At 41.2% G+C, this 16,274-nt stretch overlaps 1 protein-coding gene across 2 annotated transcripts in view; it reads right to left on the reverse strand.

Moving 5' to 3' along the window:
* Positions 1 to 16,274, reverse strand: part of MACROD2 (mono-ADP ribosylhydrolase 2) — a 3,123,444-nt gene that overhangs the window by 1,825,477 nt on the left and 1,281,693 nt on the right. For both annotated transcript variants that reach the window (XM_063918531.1, XM_063918530.1), the window contains exon 5: positions 2,220 to 2,336. In XM_063918531.1, the coding sequence (XP_063774601.1) occupies positions 2,220 to 2,336 (117 nt within the window). The remainder of the gene's footprint in view (positions 1 to 2,219; positions 2,337 to 16,274) is intronic.

A 16,274-nucleotide genomic window follows, 5' to 3' on the forward strand; every position in this document is an offset into this window, starting at 1 on the left:
CAGTCTAATTGAAGCCTGAAAAATCTATTGTTTTGTGTATGACTATTCTTATTGCAAAGGCGAAACCCTGATCAGTCCACTTTAGAGCGGCAGATAAATTCCAGCACTGCATTCCGCTAGCTGTTACGGCACTAACGTGTGACAGATGCCTCCACAGTAATTGCCAATCAGCCTTTGCACAGCAGCTGAAAACACAATATATCACTTTGATCTCTCTGGGCATGAAAGTATTCACTATTCACAAATCTGCATATATATAAAAGAGAAAATGCTTCTTTTTTTTTTTTTTAACAACTGCTTTCGAGGCAAACATTATCAAGTGTACGCTGCTTTGAGCCACATTATTTATCTAAAATACCAATTCAAGCTATTGTCATTTACAATGTATATATTACATATTGGTTACATATTTCCACTGCTGCATTAGTCTTGAGTGAATGAAAGGGGTCATCAAATTATTGATATGGTTACATGTGTATAACATTAAGTAAAACAGCAAATATAGGGCTTTGTTTAAGCTTCCGTATATAAAACAATACAGTATTGATGTTAGTAATATGAAATGTGTACGTTAAGGAAAAGGATAACAATTGTGGCAAATGAAAAAAAATAAAAGAAAAAGAAAACACTAACAAAGAAGAAAATTACAAAATTGCTAGTTGGAATGAAATTCATGATTTGGTCACGAAACCTGTCCATAGAATACGGACACTAGGCGCCATTTTGCGTGAGCCTGAAGCATGACAAGCATTGCATGAGCTGTGGGTGATGTTTATGCTGAGATAGATCATTACGATGGCAGGAGAAGGCTTATAACTGAAAAGCTTGTGTGACAAATAGAAAGGGCCAGGCCAAATGATGGCTATGGTTTAGCGGATATGGGTAGGACGTGGAATATAGAGTATGTCAAACAACGTGAATTACATCTGATGATTGACCTGACAGACAAGAGTGCAAGTGGTCTCTAAGGACATATCTTGTACAGTCCATTGTTGCTGTTGTTGGCACTTGGCAGGTATTCAATGAAAAATAATTCCAGCAAAGGACAGTGAGTCCAGGGAGTACATTTTACTGAAGTATGGGATTGCAAAAGTGGAGGTGTTGCTTACAGAAGCCAATCAGCTTCTGGCTTGTTTCAATTATCTGGAACATTCTATAAAAAAATATTTCTGGAAGTTAAATGGTTGCTATGGGAAACTCCATGTTTTATAAACCTAAACTTTAGCAGACCTCCAAACATCTAGGAGGGTGCTGACCGGGACTTTGTGCATGCTGCACCATGCCATTGTTGCGCATCACATTGGGGGCGTGGCCGCACATTATGCCCATTACACATCGTGCTGGTGGAGTAGCCAGTGCCTTCCAAGCTGCTGGCCAACCTCAGGTAGCTCTGTTTACTAGTTAGATTCTGAGCGCTTGTGTGCGACATCCATTCACTGCTACATACAGTAGCCGGGTGGTGATAAGAGAGAGCTCCCTCTCAACAATTTTTCCTCACAGCAGGATACTGTGACATGCAGGTGGGAAGGTGGAACAGGTATGCTTTAGTGAATAGTAAAAAGGGACAGTTAGAAGGTTTGCTTTAGTGAATAGTAAATAGGGATGGTTGGGAGGTATGATTTAGTGAATAGTATACAAGGATGGTTGGGAGGTATGCTTCAGTGAATAGTATATAGGGATGGTTGGGAGGTATGATTTAGTGAATAGTATATAGGGATGGTTGGGAGGTATGCTTCAGTTAATAGTAAATAGGGATGGTTGGGAGGTATGCTTTAGTGAATAGTAAATAGGGATGGTTAGGAGGTATGATTTAGTTAATAGTAAATAGGGATGGTTTCAAGACATGCTTTAGTAAATTTACCATAAGAAGTTATTTAAAACTGGCAACTAGTTTTAGCAATTAAAAATCTCCTGTAAATTCTGAAGCAGTATGGTATAATATAGAGGTAACATTATTGCTTGTGGCTGAATGAATAACACTTTGGGCTAAATGTAATAACCTCTGAGTTGCCAGAGGTACAGCACTTTCTGCGAGTCTTTGCCGGAGGTGCAGGATTTTCTGTGAGTCTTTGCCGGAGGTGCAGGACTTTCTGCTAGAGACTCGCAGTAAGTCTCAGAGCTCCAGCAACTCCGAGGCTATAACATTTAACCCTTTATCTCCAAGCAATTCATATAAACATAAAAACACCCAGGTATATGAAGAAAAACAAAGGACTTACATTTTGCTGGCAGTTTATACCCACAAGTGATTTTTGCTTGTCCAGTAGCACAGCCTCCCAACATGCGACATTCATCATACAGATAAGGCCCCGAAGCTCTGTGTATACAGCCGTCCACTGAAAGTAACAGTAAAACATTCGCTTGTCAGTACATTCCATAGAGAATGCTGTACTTTAGAGAGAACTCCAACTGCACATAATTATGTACCGATGCCCTTGGAAACAAAATATTCCAGATCTGTGCATTTATAAAAAGAAAAATATTTACAAAGATGGATTATTATTATTATTATTATTACCTGTTATTTATATAGCACACACATATTCTGCAGCGCTGTACAGAGAATACTTGCCCATTCACATCAGTCCCTGCCCCAGTGGAGCTTACAATCTGTATTCCCTACCACATGTACACACAGACACATTCACACTAGGTTAATTTTTTGTTGGGAGCCAATTAACCTACCAGTATATTTTTGGATTATGGGAGGAAACCGGAGTACCCGGAGGAAACCCACGCAAGTACGGGGAGAATATACAAACTCCACACAGTTAGGGCCATGGTGGGAATTGAACCCATGGCCTCAGTGCTGTGAGGCAGTAATGCTAACCATTACACCATCCATACTACCCCGATCAGAATGAGGTTATCCTTTCTACATGAAGGAAATCCTAATACTGTATCAACAGTTAATTTTAAAATATTTGAATACATATCAGAAAAAAAATACTGTGAGCAAGAATAATAATAGAGGGTTCTATACTTAAAGAGTGCCATTTGTCAAAGGGTTCATGCTTTCTCCAGCCTTAACCCATTTACAGACGCTTATGTCCATCACCATACCATAGATGTCTATGGGGACATCGTAATTCAGCAATTCATCAAGCAGCGTATAGCCGCAGACGGTATTACCTATACCCAGCACTGAGGATTTATCAAGCAGGAGAGGCTCCACTGGTTCTCCACCTGGTTAAACTACTGTGTGCATTATAAACATCAGAATAAATGTAATTTTTATTTGCGCCACATGTGTTGTTTTTTTTACAAATCAATAAACGCTTAAAGATATGCTATACAGTAATTGGTACCATATATAATAATAATAATAATAATAATAATAATAATGCTTACTTACATGCTTATTTACTTGTTTTGCAGTGCTGATAAATAGACCGTTCATATTATTTACTAACAGCTACCCATAGCAAGCAAAGTAAAATGAGCTTTGATTAATCCAGAGGATTTAATAGGCTGCTACGGGAATTTATATTTTGTTAGTATAAAACAAAACAAAAAACAAAAAAAAGAAATAGAAATGCTTTCTAAAACATGGTTACAACTTCCCTTTCCATAACTACAGTCTATACACTCTTGAATGTACCTGAAAATTATCTGTAACATTTAAAAATTACACGGCAATATACACCACAAAGAGTCTGGTTTCTTTTCTAAAGTAGCCTCTAATCTGTGTCGCTCTCCAAAACAGTTTGGCCAATTTGGATCGCAATTTATTAAAAGCAGAAGACTGGAGCCTTTCATATCCCCATAAAGGATACCTTGATATTAATTGCAACAGTTTTGTCAGAAATTACCTAATATTTACTTCAAAGTTATTGTAATCCTTCTGTCATGACAGAATAAGCAGGGCACGCAGTACAGAGGAAATAAGATTAATTTAAAGGCATGTCGTTTGAGCCATTAAAATGATAACTGTGCAATACAATTACAATTATACTTTACTTTTGATGTGCTGCCAAATATGAGGGGGCCGTAAAGGGTTAAGAGAATAGCCAGCGCTCATTTCAGCAAAGCTGGGTTGATGCAGCTAATACTATTCATGTTACACTATTTTTATACATCCAGGCTTGGGATAGTTGACACATATTTCCTCAGGGCCAGAGTCTATATGCATTACTGTCTGTGACCAATGGCATCTTATGAGCATTGTCCTGTGATATGATACAGCCCAGCCTTGCCCTCACGGGAATGTCACACCATATCAATACGCCTTGTCAGTGCACACATTGGAAACAGACAGCTTGTGATCTCTGTCCATGAAATTCTCAGGGAGTGATACAGACATTTGTGCTAATCTACATAGTGCAGAGGGTTTACTTATTCCCTCATGCCAACAAACTCTGGGATCAACACAAACTTGATGGGATCAGCAAGGTCACACATGGTCATATCTAGTTCTCCTATTAGCGGAAACTAATTGAAGCATCGGATTCAGTCACATATAATAGTAACTAAACACCCTTCAAAATCTAAGACGACTGTACAGTTACTACTGTAGAGCCATTTGTCAGTCTTATATTTGAGTCCACAATATTTGCTATAATTACAGCATACTTGCCTACTTTTGAAAAAGCATTTCAGGGAGATTATGAAAGTTACACCTACAGTATAAGCATGGACGTGTACTGCTACATTGGAGGGGCGTCTCATAAAAATGACTGACATCCAAATGTACTGTAAATGCACCCCAAAGTTAGTAAGATCTACTTGTTGAAGAAAAGACACTTATTTTGCAGGATTTGTTAGTGTATTGTGTTTTACAAGAGGTTCCATATACTGTAAGTGGCCACGAGAAACCTTATTTAACATGCATGTAGCCAAAGGGATCATTGTACCTTATAACCAATGCAGGGAAATGGCACTGATGATCCCATTTGAATGTACAGTATGTATCTATGATTACTTTTTTTCCCCAAGAATGTAACAGCTGCATAATGGGGATAAGGTGGAATCAGGGAGATTGATGGACTATTCAGGGAGTAAGGGAGATTGCTACTAGGTCAGGGAGTCTCCTGCAGAATGAGGGAGGGTAGGCAACTATGAATTACAGTCATTTTGAAATAATTGGTTAATTGACTGAGCCCCATCAATTTTGTGGTGTGAAGGTAACATAAATGAGCTACGGCGGCACAAAGTACAGTACTACTAGTTTGATAGAGTTGTTTATTGCAGCACAATTTATTTCGAATGGTCTCCCAGAAGTGATCTTAAATTGATTTTATTCTCTTCATTAACATTTTATTGTCCACAATTAATTGTTGTGGTAAAAATTATATTATAATCTCATTGTTTCAGAAGTAATTGTGCGGTAATATTCAATATATTAGGTTAATCAAGAATCATGCAACAAGTCCTGTTAAAGCAAGCAGCGTCGCACTGTTGGCCCGATTGCGATTTGTACATAATGCCGATGTTCACGCAACTGCGTGATTATCTTCAGAATGCCAAGATTGCTCTGCATATGCACCAAGGTACCTTTGCGATGCTGCAGACAGTGAGAATTTATTTGCAGAGTTATTGACAGTAAGGGTCTGTTTGGGGGAGGTAATGGGAAGTGGCAGTAAAAACGCAGGCCTGTCACGAACATTTTTGGGGCGTGTTTCTGCCTTCAGCTATGATCGTGTATGTAGAGATACATGGTGCCAGCGTTGCTACCACCGCGGCCGCTCTGTGTGACCACAGACTCACTTGACAAGAAAAATATGGTATAAAAAGTGCTCAGTCCTGTTAACACACAAATGTCCCAAATAGAACCTTTTCAGGATGTATCTTTAAAGCTCGATGTGATACTTGCATCAAAAGCATCAATTTCTGTCCATCTCTCCATAGGTTCCTTTCAGTAGGAAATGTACCTCAAAACAGACCAAATGAAGATAGCATAGTGTAGTAGGTTCAAAAATGTGTACACCAGCGTGAATGCAGAAAGATGAATGTGAGGAAAGATCTGCGTACCAGAACTCACACTATAATTAGGTGTTTAACTCCCATAAAGGTATCTTTAGCCACAAATCGTCCATAGATAGACCAACTGTGCACACACCTTCATACAACAATCCCCATGATGGGACGTACCGTACTCACATAACCCTCCCGATCACGTGATCCTTTAACCCGTGTGTGCTGCTGGATGCAGGGGGCCAGATCTGGGGACCAGACGTTTGCAGGGCCGTCTTAACAGCAGTGTAGGCCCCTGGGCACAGCAATGCACTGGGCCCCCTACCCATCCTCCAGCGGTAGGGATGGGGGGTGCTATCAGTGCAGCTTTGATATCCTGCGGGCGGTAGGGGGTGTACTATCTTTCGCTCAGTATGTAGGACCTGTAACAGTAATTTCTGCTATTTACTCCTTTACTGCACAGATGGGGCTAAACTGTAGAAGGGGGCATTGGGCTGAATGAAGAAGCCCTGGTACATGACTTCCAGGGTGGTAGGGGGTGTTTAATAGGTAGGGAGGGGTGGATAGTGGAGTGGGCTTAATATTTATCATTTTCCGGTGGGAGCGCAGCTTGCTTGAAAGCAGATATCTCAAGTTACTGAAAAATATTTCTTAGCTTTGAATGGGATAAAAAACTAGAGAGTCCCACCTTTCTGAAGATTCTGGGGACTTGGGGATCAGAGTTCAGGAGCCAGAGCAATTCACCAACGAAAATCTAAAACTGTATAATAGGCGTGTGGAGCTGGAGCAGGGACCAGCTGCTTGAAGGCTGATATCTCTGGTTCAGGGCATAGTAGAGACAAGCTGCCAGTGTTCACCAAAAGGGGATAATCCCAGCTTTTGGAGTATACCCTCAGAAATACTCTAAGTCAGACAGTACCCGAGATACCTGGCTGGGAAGAGCAATTAACAGGCTTGGATGGGGACCACTGCTTTCAAGTCAGATATCTCCGGTTCCCCCGGGCCGATTTTCAAAAATCTGGTACCCCTGGAAAGAGGGGACCCTCAGCTATCAGCCTAGGGCCCTTTTGCTCCTGGGGCCCTTGGGCAAGAGCCCATTGAGCCCATACGAAAAGACGGCCCTGGACGTTTGGGCATTTCCTGTCAGGCATTCACACGGCCGGTTTGTGCCATACAGGTATACCTTTGTTCCATCTTATGTCAAGAATCCCATGATTGTTTTTAAAGGAATTTTCTTTTTTAAATACATTTTAAGCATTTTTTTAAGTTCCTCCTATTTGTTTTGTGAGTACGGTACGTTCCATCATGGGGATTGTTGTATGAAGGTGTGTGCACAGTTGGTCTATCTACGGACGATTTGTGGCTAAAGATACCTTTATGGGAGTTAAACACTTAATTATAGTGTGAGTTCTGGTACGCAGATCTTTCCTCACATTCATCTTTCTGCATTCACGCTGGTGTACACATTTTTGAACCTACTACACTATGCTATCTTCATTTGGTCTTTTTTGAGGTACATTTCCTACTGAAAGGAACCTATGGAGAGATGAACAGAAATTGACGCTTTTGATGCAAGTATCACATCGAGCTTTAAAGATACATCCTGAAAAGGTTCTATTTGGGACATTTGTGTGTTAACAGGACTGAGCGCTTTATATACCATATTTTTCTTGTCTATTGTACCTTTGGGGATTTGGTGGTCCCTTTGTGTGTATACAGCTGCATAAGTGTTTTTTGCACCTTGGGACAGTTCATCATTTGTGTTTTCACAGACTCACTTGGGCAGTGGATGTGCTTAGTTTCTGCAATGATGCTGCGTATGTGCATGCAGTCGCTGAGGACGTTGCGATGGCTCCAGTCGGCTTCTCTGCTCTTCTCTGAGCAGCTGATTCACTTGTGATGATTAGCATGTGTGTACAAATCAGAATCAGGCCCAGCATGTGGTCTCTGAGCTGTGTGGCGTCCATAACACCGGGGATTGTGGCATCGTATATCGTAGCAGTTTACCAATCCAGGAAAACAAACAGCACTTAGGTAGGTATTTATCAACACGTCCACATGTATTTATAACACACCTATCTGCTGATAATGGGATCCGGTCTGAAGATCGACAGTATCTAGGTCGACAATGTTTAGGTCGACCACTATAGGTCGACATGGATGGAAGGTCGACAGGGTTTCTAGGTCGACATGTGCTAGGTCGACATGTCTAAAGGTCGACATGAGTTTTTCACATTTTTTTTCTTTTTTTGAATTTTTTCATACTTAACGATCCACGTGGACTACGATTGGAACGGTAATCTGTGCCGAGCGAAGCGGTAGCGGAGCGAAGGCACCATGCCCGAAGCATGGCGAGCGAAGCGAGCCATGCGAGGGGACGCGGTGCACTAATTTGGGATCCCGGCCACTCTACGAAGAAAACGACACACAAAAAAAAATCATCATGTCGACCTTTAGACCTGTCGACCTAGCACATGTCGACCTAGAAACCCTGTCGACCTTCCATCCATGTCGACCTAGTGACTGTCGACCTATAGTGGTCGACCTAAACATTGTCGACCTAGATACTGTCGATTTGATGAACCACACCCGCTGATAATACACAACTAATTAACTGCATTTAAAATAGGATATGTGGTTTCTTATAGGTTTAATCCCATCATCGTATTCTCAAATAACGCTGCATTTAAAATGTTATATTGTGTTGCCACCTATTTCTCATGTGCAGAAATGGTGCTTTCATGTTTACTGGTTAAATCACTATGCATGAAATTATGTTTAAAATGTGTATTTAAAGAAACACCTAAGGCGTATTTTCCAGATGCCTTTTACAAATTTCCCCAACATATATATATGTGTGAATGAGCCCTTAGTGTTTGTGTCACTTTCCGTATATACAAATTGAATTACTGGCAGCATCTAGTCTAGTAGCACTGACTGTACCTGTAATTGTGCAGACACAGCACTGGGCATCTGCTGGCTGCTAACCTGAGACTCCGGAGTTCTGTCCTCACAGCTGTATGCTGACATTTGCTGTGATCTTTAAACTCTGCTTTGCTCAAGTGGGCGACACAAAGCACCGACTACAACAATTGCTCCCAAGATATTCAGTCCATCTCAATTCCAACAACACTTTTCAACTCTCGGTTTGAGCACAGGCGACTCAATAGCTACTAACATACCGGATTCTTTTAGCCTTTTAGCGGCTGTGAAAGTTTTTGGTGTTCCTTTCATTGGGGGTCTTTAGAGGTCTGTTTATCTTTCACACACTGATCACTGCTGTGTAGCAATACAAAATATATATCAAATCTGAGCTACCTTTATGCTTGGTGGAGAAAACCACCTCTCCAACTGAGTCTGTGTAGTTTTATTGGGCAGTCAGTGTAAAGCACACTACGAAATCTGGGTCCCATATTTCTGTAAGTTTCTTCCATACTGCACATGCACCAGCCGAAAAGGTCTCACGTGTGCACTATGGGCCTAATTCAGACTGGATCGCTGCGCAGTCTGAAGCCCTTTGTCGAGTTCGCGCGCGCACCCCGGGAGCCTAGTGAGATCTCAGCATCTCAGGGCTGTGATCGCCTCTGCCGCTGGCGGGGCGCAGTCCAGACAACGCAGGCATGTCCAGACAGTTGGAGGGGGCGGGGCGCGGCGGCTGGGTGACGTCACACGCAGCCACTGCAGCCTGGGGCCTGACATGCGGGGCGGATTAGCTCTGTGCTGGGCGTCCCCCCGCATGTTAGAGAAACTGATCGTAGATGTGCTAAAGATAGCACATCTACAATCACGTCTGAATTAGGCCCTATGCTACAGCAGCATCAGTGGACAATAATTCAATGAGGGCAATGGAATATGCAGGTGCTGTATAAAAAGCTGTTAATAAATACATAAATTAACATAAACTGAATGCATAAACGGTTGCAAATTCACAGTTCGGAACCACAGTCATTGGTTGGTGCGGCGTACCGCATGAAAGCACATGGAGTTTGCATTAGCCATACGGCTCCTTGTATTAGCATAAGGTACTAAATATAGTTTTCGCTGCCCCACACAATTACTGACACTTTGGGCCGGATGTGATTAAGTCCGAGTTGGCCAAAGGTGCGGATTCCTGACCGAACTCGGATGTTTTTTTTAAAGTGGCAATCATGTACAACAAGACATGGTTTTGCCTTGTACATGATTGCCACTTTTTAAAAAAAGTCAGAGATCACCCGGGAACCCGCACCCCTGGCCAAAACGGACTTCATTACATCCGGCCCTTTATGTGTGACTCAGAATCATGGCCCCTAGTGATTTAAGTATAGCAGCGTATCAACAGAGACAAAATAACTACCAGCGGAGTCTACACAATTTGATGTACCGGTATTTATCCCAGAGAACAGGTCCTTTTATGCTTGTTTCTCCCAAAAAATAAATAAATATGTAAACATTTTATAAGAGAGAAAGATGATCTCGGATAGACAATGCCATCAATGAATGGATCAATAAGAGTAGCTACACATTTATTTTGTGACTCCATGTCACAAAGCATCACGGTTTCGTTCCCTGAGGAATCTGGAGCCCAGAATGTGGACTGCAAGTAAGGCATTGTCAATATACCATGATGAGCTGCGGAATAAATGAGACAGGTACAAGTTTCTGTAAAGGAGTGTATACCAGTAAATGGCAAAAGGAAAGACACCCACAGGAATCCGAGGGCGAGACAGACAATGCCTCTAATGATTTTTTTCAGGATTTTGCCAGGAGTTTCCAATATACACTGCATGTTTCCGAAGATCTTGCAGAATACTTTTGGAGAAGGCAATAAAAAATGTATTTCATTTCTAAAGAAGAAAAAGATTGTTGTTTTTTTTGTTTTGTTTTTTTTTTCCTTTATTTCTTCTTCCGTGATACAAGAGAATAGAAAATAAATGGAAATATCTAAAACCTTTTACCTCCCAGGCGGTGTCACCGACAGACTCAAGTAAAAGTTATTGTAAATGGAAAAAAGGAAAAGTATATACATAAACTGACTGTAATATTTACCACTTGTTCTGTATCAATATAATGTTATTTTCTGAGTGAATGAATGAATGCAGTAAACGTTTTCCTCAAGCCTGATCTCAACTGCCTGCAATGCAAAGTTGTTTACTGCCTACATATTTTGTCATGGTTCCATTATATAAGTACAATATTTCCATTGCATTTATAATATTTGTTTAGCTGAACAGAAAAGTGCGGAAAGAGGAAATTATTTCCATGGCACCAAAAAAAAAACCCACAAAAAAAACCCACTTGACATTTACAAAATGAAGGGATTTAGAAAGCCCAGGCCTCATTGTAAGTGTGATTTTACCTCACATTCAGGTTAATGCTCTTGTCAATTGAAGTTTATGTTTTGTTAATGCTATCTTGTCTAAAATGCTGGTCTCCTTTCATTTCTTTCCCTATAAGTGACAATGTATGAGGCATATAGAAAGCACTTTAGACTTCAGAAAGCCCTCTAGTCAAAACCATATCAGCAGATGTCAACTGGCAGACATGTGCTAGAAAATGCTTGAAAACGGCAGTCAGCAGATCAGGTTTTCGACTAAATATGTTAACAAGACTTTGCTGCGCTCAGACCTCCTCAGACATTTGAAATCTCAAAAGCCTGACAGAAAGAATGACAGCCTCCCACCACAAAACCAGTGCGCTATTCAACTGTGTTTACAGATCGATTTACCAATTTAAATACAAGACGAGCCCAGTTTCCGTGCAAGTGTGCCACATTGCTGCCTGGCATTAGAGCAATATACGAATGTATAATTACATTACCTCCCAACAAATGGGAAATTCTAAAGTAAAATGTTTGGGAATGAATAAACAAGCCACAACATATCAAATAAATTCATACCAAAAACCACTCAAAACAAAAGAGCGGAATGCACTCAGTTAGCTTCAGATTACGGTCGGTATCACCATAATTGGAGCCAGACATATTTTACCCAGGGAAGAAAACACATATTGAACCTTCCTTTCACCTCTTTAGCTTTAACCACATCAATCTAGAACCTAATTTACTATAACTGGGAAACAATTGTGGTCTAACTGTTTGGCCAGATTGAACGTGTATATGTTTCCGTACACAAGAAAACAGTTTGGTGCCTGGTGGGAGCCATGAATAAGACTAAATACATATCACATAAAAAAAGAAAATCAATTAAGCTGCAGGGTTCCGCACGCAGGTTTGTGATCTGTACACAAATACGTCAAGTCACTAGTCTTAGGCTTTGATTACTAACGTCATACCACTGCGCCTGTATAGATGGATGTTACATTATTCATAGTACAGGTAATTGATATCCATGGTGAACGAGCAGAGGAAATTATTAAATAATATGCTATTATCAATCTGTTCTCTGGGATACATTCAGCTCAAAAGGTTAACAATGCGATGATGGAACAGCACTCCACTTAATGCCCACTTGAAAATCACCAGCATGCACTCAACTTAAAGGGGCAGTCTTACTTACTTAACCTTTCAGCAAACATGACTGTAGCTGATATTCTAGACTCAGGAGCCCCTTAGTACTTTGGAATTGCCTGACCAAAAAATAATAGGTCATGAGTAAAATAAAAAAATAAAAAAGACAGAAAAACACCAACAGGGACCAAAGGAACAGACACACACACATAAATGTCTACTTTACAAAACATTCTGTGTGTGAAGTCTTCTTAGCGGAATGCAGAAGCAAAATAATATTTTATCTCCTCCATAAAGCATTAACCGCAGAGAAGTGTGATTTATAAGTTGTAGTCCCGTGTCCTGTACTCAGACGTAAGACAACCCCATGTCTATATGATGTTCATTTGTAGGAGGATCACACAAGTGCTTGCTGGCTTTGGCCCCTTTGGATAGCCCATCACAAATGTTTTCCCAATAAAAAAAACCCCAACAACATTGTTTTCCTAAACCAAGAAGAACAGTGCTGCACGGATCTGCACTATAAAAGCTCTGTATTTTAACAATGGTTTTGCAGCTGGTTGGCTTTTTGAAATAGATGAGGACAGACAGTATAGAATGTCAAACAACTTTTAGTATATTGAGTGGTTTGAGCTGTTGATACACAGCACATCCCGGCAGTTTCAAAGCATGGCAATACCAATGCTTAGTAAATTTGTCCATGCAGTTTTGCAATAAATACAGTGGGCATGTACAAGTATGTAGCATACTTGCCTACTGGGGGCGGGGCTACAATGATGCGATTCAGCGCAAATCGGGTCATTGGTCTACATGGATGACCCACCCGATTTTTGGAATCTTCCTGGCCGATCCAGGAGAGTACGACTATATGATATGATATAGTACTACTAGATGACATGATATAGTACTACTATATGATATGATGATAAAATGATATGATTTCATATATCGGGATGCCGGCATCGGTATTCTGACAACTGGCATCCCGTACGCTGGAAAATCATATTGAATTCAATTATACATGTGTGGACGCTCACTTTGAACTTGCCTTGAAACAGACCCTGGAATAAGGTTGAAACATGTTGGTAGCTAGTGGTGTGGTCAGATGGAAGTGCAGGTGGGCAAGATAACGGCAATACAGGGTGCAGTCCAGGAGATGTCCCGGGCATTCTTTGGTGCTGGTTTGGATCTGTAGGGTTATGTGGACTGTACAGAGAGGATGTAGTTGGATAGGGAAGCATTGAAGGTTATGTGGGTGGGTCTGGAATTTGGTAGGCTTGCCTGGAGGTGAGTTTATAGGGAACATTTAAAGGTTTGGAGACTAGAGGAGAGTCTTATTGTGCGTGGGAGGGCATTCCACAGAGTGGGTGAGGCCCGGGTAAAGTTCTGTAAATTGAGTGGGAACAGGTAATACATATGGATGAGAGACGTAGATCTTGTGCAGAGCGGAGAGGTTGGGTAGGGAGATATTTTGAGATGAGTAAGGAGATGTATGATGGTGCAGTTTGGGTAATAGCCTTGTATGTAAGTAAAAGTATTTTATATTTAACACGGTAGAATACCAGTAACCAATGGAGGGACTGACAGAGCGAATCAGCAGACGAAGAACGTCTAGCGAGGAAGATTAGCCTCGCAGTTGCATTTAAAATGGATTGTAGTGTTTTAAAATGGATTGTAGTGATGAGAGCCTATGTTTGGGAAGACCAGTAAGGAGACTATTACAATAATCAATGTAGGAGATGATGAATGCATGGATTAGAATTTTTATCAGTGTCTTGTGTAAGATAAGGGCGTATTTTGGATATGTTTTTTAGGTGCATGTAACATGATTTAGAGACAGATTGAATGTGTGGAACAAAGGACAATTCAGAGTCAAGGGTGACACCTAGGCAGCGAGCTTGTGGGGTAGGGTGAATAGTCACTTTGTCAACAGTTATGGAGATATCAGGTTGGTAACTACTCTTGGCTGGTGGGAAAATAATTAATTCTGTTTTGGAAATGTTGAGTTTGAGGTGGCGAGATGACATCCAAGATGAAATGGCAGACAGGCATTCAGTGACACGAGCCAATACAGATGGTGATAAATCTGGGGAGGATAGGTAGATTTGAGTATCATCAGCGTACAAATGATAATGAAATCCGAAGGAGCGGATTAGTTTACCAAGAGATGAGGTATAGATTGAGAACAGCAGAGGACCCAAGACTGAGCCCTGTGGTACTCCAACTGAGAGAGGTAGAGAAGAAGAGGTAGAATCAGAGAAGTGAACACTGAAAGAGTGATTAGATAGGTAGGATGAGAACCAAGTAAGGGCTGTGTCCTGAAGACCTAGGGATTGTAGTGTTTGTATGAGAAGAGAGTGGTCAACAGTGTCAAAAGCAGCAGAGAGATCTAGAAGAATAAGTAGTGTGTAATGGCCTTTCGATCGAGCAGAACTGTCTGTAAGAACTGTCTCTTGGCTAGTTCTTTTGGAAGACAGTAATTGCATCACCTTAACCTCTGTTGGAGGCACATCTACCTTGAGTGTCAATTTTTACTGATTTTATATGTGTTCTATGCCTTTTTTATTACAACCTACTACACGATATACATCTTTGGGTACATATGCATGAGGCGTGAGAGCTGCTAATTACCACAGCGGACCCAAGAGTATTGAGGAGAAAACATTTTCATTATTGTGTGGCGATGTCTGACATCATTGAGGGTTGAAAAGGAGGAGGAGAGGAGAGTCCATGGAGATTGGACTAAGGAATGTGTCTATAGTTCTGTTCTCTTTCTAAAATAGTGCCAGTGGGGACACTTCCAATTGTTCATTTAATATTGAGATGTAGGGGCATAAGTAATAGGGGCCCAGATTTATCAAGCCTTGGAGAGTGATAGATTGCACGGTGATAATGTACAGATGGAGCCTCGCTCATCTAGCCTTCTCTGTTGCACCTAGGTGCACCAAGGTTTATTAGCATAAGCCTTTCATATATTGTTCTCAGCTGAAATACAACACAGAGAGAACAATACAGCAGGGGATTAAGTCCGACAGCACTGGCTCAGTTAATCCTATTAAAGGAATAGATGAGCAGGGCTCCATCTGTAGGGCAGAGCATCTGTACTAACCAATCAGCTCCTGTCATTTTTCAAACACAGCCTGTAACATGGCAGTTAGGAGCTGGCAGGTTGGTACTTTATCACCGTGCAATTTATCACTCTTCAAGGCTTGATAAATCTGGGTCCAAGTTTGCGGAGGTGCGGGGTGCTGTCCGATCTCTGACTTTCAGAATCATGCTTTGTAAATGATTGCCATTTTAAAGAAAACCTCAGAGATCGGCCGGCATTCCGCACTTCCAGCACATTTGAACCCCCCATATTGTCACTTGGGAGACACCGTCAGAACCAAGGGCCTAATTCAGACCTGATCGCAGCAGCAACTTTGTTGGCTAAGGGGCAAAACCATGTGCGCTTCAGGGGAGGGGGGGGCAGATATTATATATGCAGAGAGAGTTAGATTTGGGTGGGGTGTGTTCAAACTGAAATCTAAATTGCAGTGTAAAAATAAAGCAGCCAGTATTTACCCTGTATAGAAAAAATATAACCCACCCAAATCTAACTCTCTCTGCACATGTTATATCTGCCCCCCCTGCAGTGCACATGGTTTTGCCCATTAGCTAACAAATTTGCTGCTGCGATCAGGTCTGAATTAGGCCCTAAGTACATCGGCATGCTAACGGGGAGCTGTTGAAAGCTTGTGAAAATGTTGATAGCGCAGCCCAACTAATCATATGATTTGATTTATATTATATTCATGATGGTGGATTATTAATTCAAAATCCTGTTTTCCTCTTTCAACTGTGATTCATCAATACGGCTCTGTCTCTGAAAATATGATCAGAATGGCATAATCTACAGCTGCAGCTTTCACCA

The sequence above is a fragment of the Pseudophryne corroboree genome, chromosome 4, assembly GCF_028390025.1.
Source record: "Pseudophryne corroboree isolate aPseCor3 chromosome 4, aPseCor3.hap2, whole genome shotgun sequence".
Taxonomy (NCBI): Eukaryota; Metazoa; Chordata; class Amphibia; order Anura; family Myobatrachidae; genus Pseudophryne; species Pseudophryne corroboree.